We start from the raw sequence: 8,843 nt of genomic DNA, 5'->3' as shown, positions 1-8,843 counted from the left end.
AGGATCACGGTTTCAATTCCCAGACCAGGCGTTGTGAGTGTTTATTGAGCGAAAACACCTAAAGTTCCACGAGGCTCCGGCAGGCGTTTGTTGGCGAACCCTGCTGTACTCTTTCACCACAACTTTCTCTCACTCTTACTTCCTGTTTCTGTTGTGCCTGTAATTCAAAGGGTCAGCCTTGTCCCATTGTGTCACGTTAAGGGTACATGTGTGTGTGGAGTGCTCAGTCACTTGCACGTTAATTTCACGAGCAGGCTGTTCCGTTGGTCGGATCAACCGGAACCCTTGACGTCGTAAACGACGGAGTGCCAACAAAAACATCCTCATCGTAGCAGAAACAAGTCTCCTTTTCTAAGGCCAAAATATACTTCAGCTCTTAACAATTACCAACTTCATACATAGTTCAAAACCAACATGACCCACCACCACCACCACCACCAACCAACACAGCTCTTTCATACAGCTCTGTCTCATTATTCTGCATTGTCTGTCACTACTACAGTGACCTTTGATCCTTGGTGGTTGTGGTTAGTCTTGTTCAATTCCCTTGTCTCTACTTTTTTACCCCATCCAAGTTCATACTCTAACCCCATTCCCCAGACCTTCTTTCCAAGAATATCACCTTTCTCTAGAGGGGTGATATTCTTACTTTTTAAATATGTATTTTCTGCAGCTGTTCAAGAAAATAGCATTAACCAGACTGATGTCAATGGCCTCAGAGGAACTGTGAAAGCTTTGATTACAATACGTTCCTTGAAACCAAGCCATTTGAATAAATAGATGAATGAATAAAAATATATTTCATTGAAGTCCACTTCTCCACTGATCCTGTAATGATTCAGCTCCAAGAGCCAAATAATCAGTAAAGAGAAACTATTCCCTTGGTTAATTACATTTAAATTCCATGGCTAGAATGTACAACAGAAATAGTAGAATGGTTGTAGCTATTAACACTACTACTTACCCTCTGATATTTTTATCTTTAGCAACTTTTAGAAGCTAATTATCAATTCAACAGAAAAGACATTTTTAAAATTTTATTTTTCATCATATTAGAGAATAAGAGACATAGAAAGGCAACCAGAGATTCTCTACAGAGTTGTCTGTCCTATTTGAACTTGCAGTTAATCTCTCTCAAATCACAACCTATTGTCTTACAAAGAAAGAGCATGTTGAATAATAGGCCAATAGGTGCAATGTATGAGAAAACGATGAAATGATCACACCTGAAGAAGTTTTTATTTTATATAGGTGTAGGCATGGCTCTGTGGGTAAGAAGTTCGTTTTGCAACCATGTGGTTATGATTAGATTCCACAGCATGATAGTTTAAGCAAGTAGTATTAAGAAAATTTAGCAGATAGAAACTGTGAAGAAATCCATTATATACATACATACATACATACGTATGTGTGTGTTTGAGAGAGAGAGAGACAGAAAGAGAGAGAGAGAGAGAGAAGGAAAGAGAGTGAGTGTGTGTGTGTAGGTTGAAGGGATGATTATAATCTTGGCTGTTATTTAATTAGCTTTTTGTGCGTATTTTATTTTGATTTCTGTATCTTTTAGTATGATTAATTGTCTTAAATATTTTAGGATATATGAAATGAGAGCATTGAGTGTTCAGTTTATTCGCATGTTGTTGACAGAACCAGATGAATGCATTGCAAACTGTTTTAATAGATTGATCATGTTTTCAAATCAAGATATCTCAGGACGTGAAGAAACTAAAAGATGACAATTGCATATTTCTATATATTGTAGCATGTATTACATCACCGTGTATGGGATGAATTAAAAATCGTTCGTTTATGGAAACAATCATAATGTCAATTTGACTTCTTTCTTCACTTAAATTATTATGTATATATTATATATATATACATGTGTATATATACATTTGTGTTTGTGTGTGTGTTTGCACACACACACACACACACACACACACACACACACACACACACAAATATATATATATATATATATATATACCATATATATACCATATATAAGGAACCCCTTACAAGGAACTCTCATGTATAAGGAACCCCCTAATTTTTTAGGCTTAAAATTTGGAAAAATGTTTTTGTAAGGTATTGTAATACTATCCATGTATAACAAACTCCCATACTGTTTTAACCTAATTTTTGACAAAAAAAGGGTTCCTTATAGATGTTAAAATATGATATGTGCTGTATATTGGCAAATGATGAAAATATCAGGGACAAACTCAGAAAGCCAGTGCTCTTCAAACGAGGGCCCCTGTTGATATTTGCTCAGCGCCAAGGTACCAAGATGCTTTCCTGTCACACGTACTGTCAGAAATGCAATGAACTAGTGATTGGCTCATTAGATACCTGTAACAATTAACATTATTGTTACAAAATCACATTGCAAAGTAAGTAAGTAACATATATAAATTCTCAAGGGATATGTAGCATCCATCTGCAATACCACAATCTGGAACAGTATCACCTGTCTTGTTCTCATATCCTCAACTGCCTTCATAATGTAGTTAATTAGATTCCAGTATTATTAGCCCCACCATCGCCGCCGCCGCAAACACCACCACCACCACCACCACCACCTCTTCCTCCACTAAAACTGCGATATTTTTTAATCAAGCTGACAAGCTAATTATCATCTCATAATATCAAATTAATTAAATGAATGAAGAAATCTAAACCCATAACAACAAATGTTGTGTTCTTGTAACGAATCCTAAAAGTAAAGTTTCACCTTTTTCCATATCTGCATTATGTAATTGCTTAACTCATTAGTAAGTTAACATGCTTCTGCAATGAGCTTTTCTTGTGGTTTTACCAAGAAATGAATGCTTTTTGTTACATTTATATATCTAGCTGAACCAATCCCTCTTAATGAACACTCTGCCCCCATCCACCCAACAGTTTTTGGAATACTGAATGTTCAATGAGACTTACAAGCAAATGTTGTGAAAGCTTCATTCTCTCTCACAACAAATCACTAGTGTTATCTTTTTTAACACGTTGCCTTACAAGCACGGATAAATCACATTTCTTGGAATAATGACAGATGTTTCTTTAATGCTTGTTTTATTTTATTTTGCATTTTGTGAAAATGAAGTGTCGTTGGTGACATGCTTCAAAATATCTAATTACTAACTCAGTGCATGTACGATGGTGAGAGGTACAAGGGGTTGTCTATGCAATTCGGAAGGAACAAATACTATAAAGGATTTTCGTTTGAAGGGCAGTGGTTTATCAGTTTTTTTCACCAATGTTTATATACTCTTTTACTTGTTTCAGTCATTTGACTACGGCCATGCTGGAGCATCGCGTTTAGTCGAGCATATCGACCCCAGGAATTATTCTTTGTAAGCCTAGTACTTATCTTATCAGACTCTTTTGCCGAACCGCTAAGTTACGGGGACGTAAACACACCAGCATTGGTTGTCAAGCAATGTTTGGGGGACAAACTCAGACACACAAACACACATATATATATATATACATATACATATATACGACGAGCTTCTTTCAGTTTCCTCTGTCTTCCAAATCCACTCACAAGGCTTTGGTCGGCCCGAGGCTATAGTAGAAGACATTTGCCCAAGGTGCCACGCAGTGGGACTGAACCCGGAACCATGTGGTTGGTAAGCATGCTACTTACCACACAGCCACTCCTGCGCCTATGTATATATATATAATGCCAATATCACAGTATCATGGTATTGACCACACTGTTGGATGTTGCTATATATCACTGTTCTGTTCCCAATACACTTCACATTGTTTTAGCCTTTGAATGATGCTGACCCACTGTCTTGGGGAGTAGGTCAACATTCCTTGTGATCTGAAGGATATTCTGTCACAGGGTTGCTCATTTACAGCTGAGTGGACTAGAACAACATAAAATGCAACACCCTGCCTGGGAATCAAACCCATGACTTAGTGATTGTGAGTGTAATACCCTAACCACAAGGCCACATACCTTGAGAGAGAGATAGAGAGAGAATGTGTGTGTGTGTGTGTGTGTGTGTGTGATTTTAAGAAAGAGTAATTATTTAAAGGCATTTTTTAAAAAGCAACAGAGAGGTGATATCATTGCTCAGAAGGAAGAATGTTTGAAACATAAGTGATTTTTTGGAGTTCATTAGAGTTGACAGACTGTGAATTAGAGATAGTCTGGTCAGTATACGTTGATTGCATTAGAATAGTTTGACAAGAAACATTTGATTTAAGAGACAAGAGATATATGGAACACATAGACAGGAATTTTAGCTAAACACGTCTTCTTTTATCTTTTACTTGTTTCAGTCACTGGACTATGGCCATACTGGGGCACCATCTTGAGAGATTTCAATGAAACAAATCAACTGCTGTACTTCTTTCTTTTAAAGTCTGGTACTTACTTTAGTGGTCTCTTGTGTTGAACTGCTAAGTTATGGGAACATAAAGAAACCAACTGTTGTTGTCAGGTGGTGGTGGGGACACACACAAACATACATATGCATACATGTGATGGGATTCCACACAGTTTCTATCTGCTAAATCCACTCAAAAGGCTTTGGTCAGCCTAAGGCTGTCGTAGAAGATATTTGCTCAAGGTACCATGCACTGGGACTGAATTCAAAACCATATGATTTGGAAGTAAACTTCTTACCACTCAGCCATATCTATCTCTCTCTGAAATTTTGTGTTAAATTCCACTTAAAAAGAAGCTTCAAAAACTGTTTACAGAAACATTTTGTAATATCACTAGTTACTTACCTGTATCTTTGTTTACTTCATCATTTCGAATAAATTTGTATCTGGCACGGAAACCCATGTCTGTTCCATCGTCATCAGAGTGAAACAAAATTTTCACTCCTTTCTCGGTTAGGATTGGACCAGGATTGTTTTTTCCACAGTAGCGTCGGATTACAGAATAGTTGTTAGGTCCTTCTAGCTGTTGGTAAATTTCTAAGTAATCTGTTGCTTTACAACTGAAACAGAAATAAAAAAAAAGATACTCATAAATATAAATATAAGTAGAAATAGGGTACCATCATCATCATTTAAAGTCCATTTTCCATGCTTGCATGGTTCAGATGGAATTTGCTGAGGCAGAATTTTTACAGTTGGATGTCCTCCTTGCTGACAACACTCAGATATTTCCAAGCAAGATCATATTTTCCTATTACAAGACTGGCCATTGCCAGTACCGCCAGTGGCACATAAAAAGCACCCTCTACACTGGCGTTAGGAAGGGCATCCAGCTGTAGAAACTCTGCCAGATCAGATTGGAATCTAGCGTAGCCATCTGGTTCACCAGTCCTCAGTCAAATCATTCAACCCATGCTAGCATGGAAGTAGGACGTTAAATGATGATGATGATAAAGACAGGCTTTTCACAGAAGACTGGAAACAAACAAGTTCACTTGTGTGATGATGATGCTCATCTACAATCACTGTGTGCTATCTAGACGGGTACACACAAACACACACATACATGCAGTTATATACATATGTACACATACACACACCCATATATGTATGTATGTATATATGTGTGTGTATATAGAAAGATAGACAGAAAGACAGACAGAGAGACAGATAGATAGATAGATAAATAGATGGATAGATAGATAAATAGATGGAGAGACCTCACCAAATTCACTCACAAATCCCAGGTCAGCTCAGGGCATAGTAGAAGACATTTGCCCAAGATACCGTGTGGCGAGACTAAATTCAAGACTGCATGGTTGAGAAGAAAGCTTTTTAGCCAAATTGCCACACCTATACACCCTTCCACACACAAACATAGTGTCTATACATGAGTGAGTAGACAAACAAAAGAAAGTGGCACTAAACACATTTGGTAAGAGTTACATATATTAGTAAATAATAGCTTAACTCAGTTTCATTTAGCTTCAACTTTTGTAGGTTTGCTCTACAAATTTACACAACTGTAAGCAGCATGGAGCTGAATCAACAAAAACTTAAGATATTTTATCTCAGATGAACACTGCAGTAATTTGCCTCTCAATGGTGTATATACATTAATACATACACAACTATTTCAATTCAACACTGCTTCAGTTGTGTACAACACTGGATTATGAATACATATTACCTACATATATTTTTGCCAGTTATTTTCTTCCTCTATATGTATGTGTGTGTACAAAGTATACACTTATAGACATTCACCAACATAAATCAATATCAATTTTCCCCAATCAAATGCATGCATTAGTAGTTGATCACTGCTAATGATTTTAAGAGAACAGCTTCCGAAGCTAAGCCTCTGATAGTATTTGAGCTTAGCAATGAAAGCTAATGAAACACTAAATTATACAGTGCTGCTAATATTTATACCACTATCATACTAAAAAGATATTGCATGATTATTTTGCCTCAGAACTATTATTTGCAGTCTAGAAGTTTTTTGCCTGCTAGAAATCTTTCTCAGTCCTGGATTTTTTTCTGCAAGCCCAAACCTATGGATGTCAATGCAGGACATTGAATGATGTCAGATGGAACAGCTAGGTAAAAATCAACAAAACGTTTTGTCTTCTGATTAAAAATAAAGTGTAACAAGATGCACCTGCAATGGGCTTGTCCCATGCTGGTGGCATGTAAAAAGCACCATCCGAACGTGATTGATGCCAGGACCGTCTGACTGGCCCCTGTGCCGGTGGCACGTAAAAAGCACCATCTGAATGTGGCCAGTGCCAGTGCCCACTGACTGGCTCCTGAGTCGGTGGCATGTAAAAAGCACTATCCAAATGTGATCGATGCCAGGTCTGCCTGACTGGCTCCTGTGCTGGTGGCATGTAAAATGCACCCACTACACTCTCAGAGTGGTTGGCTTAGGAAGGGCATTCAGCTGTAGAAATATTGCCAGATTACATACATATATGTGTGTGTGTGTGTCACTGTCTAACAAGTGGTGTTATTAATTGCCAGTATTAAGTGAAATCATGTCAGGCCATGGGTGAGTATTACCTTACTTGGAAATAGGTGAGGGTAGGTGACAGGAAGGTCATCCAGTTACAGAAAATCTGCATCAGTAAACTCAAAAGTGAATGTTAAAATGATGATGAAATTACCTTGTTCTCATTACATAATCTGTCGAAGAACCGCAGAGAAATGCCCATATTAGGAAGAATACTCTACAAACTAAATGTCTAAATGACAATGCAACAATGACCAATAGTTTGGTTAGTAACCAAAGCCACACATGCCAGATATAGTTTGGAATATAGTATGCCTGTTATACTGGAAAGAGACTGCAAGGAACTAAGTATTATGTATCCAGTTCCAAAGATACAGTTTTATTTCTGTCGTAATAACTTCAGATGTAGTGGAGAAGTACAATTGCAGTTAACAGTAAGAGAGTCCACACGAAATGGAGACCATAAACTACTTAGCTTGCAAGATGTAATTGATGGTTTTTCTTTATTATCTGAATACAATTAGCACTACAGCTTGCTCTAAGAGGATTAAGAAAGTGACGAAAACTGTTGAAGTAATTTTTAAAAAAATCTAATTAATAGGTAGTCTATATTAAGTATGTGCAAGAAGTATGATACTGCATACTAATGAAACCTTATTCAATGCGGACCATGTACAAAGGCTGTGAAGAGGAACGAATTATGTGTGATAAATTGAATATGTACAAGTGACTTGTAAGAATGATGGATAAGGTAAAACCTGAGCTGAGCTTTATGGAAAGGATATGACTGGTATGAAAATAACTGTATATGGAATGTAATGACAAAATACTGACAAGGTGTAAATGAAAGGTGAGGAGCCATCTACTGATAGGTGGAACACACATGGTAGAGAAAATCACAGAAGACATGAGAGGAAATGGAGATATTAGATATCAACATGTTGTCCCAACCACCACATAAAATCAAATAAAATATTGGAAATGGTGAAGGCTGACCTCAGAATGCTGACCTCACAAAAGATAGATGATGGACTTCAATAAGTATGCTGGAAAAGGCCCAATCTATGCTAGAGAAGGCCCAGTCTATGCAAATGTAGCAAAGTAGACTAATGATGATAATGATAGTAATGATAAATAATAACTGTCACTCAATCAGCTACTATGATACGGGTTCCAGATGATCCGGTCAAGGATTTAGCCTGCTCGTGAAATTAACATGCAAGTGGCTGAGCACCCCACGGACTTGTGTACTCTTAATGTAGTTCTCAGAGAGATTTAGCGTGACTCAATGCAACAAGGCTGACTCTTTGATTTACAAGTACAACTCATTTTTGCTGGCTGAGTTGAGTGGAGCAACATGAAATAGAGTGTCTTGCTGAAGGACCAAACACACTGCCTTAGCCATGCATCTTCATGGTAGGTAACGTTGCTATGAAACCATCAGAATTACCAATTCTTTTCTACTCTAGACACAAGGCCTGAAATTTTTAGGGGGGGGGGCAGTTGATTAGATCGACCTCATTACACAACTGGTACTTAATTTATCAACCCCAAAAGGATGAAAGGTAAAGTCAACCTGGGCAGAATTTGAACTCAGAAAGTAAAGACAGGCAAAATACCGCTAAACATTTCACCTGGCGTGCTAATGTCTTTGCCAGTTTGCCGCCTTTTACTGTTCTGCTATATAATAATGGTCTTGTATATTTTTTTCATTGAGCAAAATAAACTTTACAAAATGGTGAAAGCATCAAATAAGAGAAAACTAATCTATAAAATACCAACCACAAGTGACATGTTCAGGAAGTAAATTATTTGGCTGTCACACTTCCATTCTAAATTAAGGTCTGAGGTCTGTCATCTTACATGAATATATGTTCATTAAGACAATTAAATACACCAGAGATTTTCTATTAACTGCCACCCCCCC

General features: G+C 37.4%; 1 protein-coding gene across 14 annotated transcripts in view; it reads right to left on the bottom strand.

Moving 5' to 3' along the window:
* The window catches only part of LOC106869227 (dorsal-ventral patterning tolloid-like protein 1), a 1,100,309-nt gene that overhangs the window by 233,750 nt on the left and 857,716 nt on the right, over positions 1-8,843 (bottom strand). For all 14 annotated transcript variants that reach the window (XM_052971032.1, XM_052971029.1, XM_052971039.1 and 11 more), the window contains one exon: positions 4,747-4,961. In XM_052971032.1, coding sequence (XP_052826992.1) covers positions 4,747-4,961 — 215 coding nt within the window. The remainder of the gene's footprint in view (positions 1-4,746; positions 4,962-8,843) is intronic.

Source organism: Octopus bimaculoides, chromosome 10 (assembly GCF_001194135.2).
Source record: "Octopus bimaculoides isolate UCB-OBI-ISO-001 chromosome 10, ASM119413v2, whole genome shotgun sequence".
Lineage (NCBI taxonomy): Eukaryota > Metazoa > Mollusca > Cephalopoda > Octopoda > Octopodidae > Octopus > Octopus bimaculoides.
This window is presented reverse-complemented; position numbering and strand designations above follow the sequence as displayed.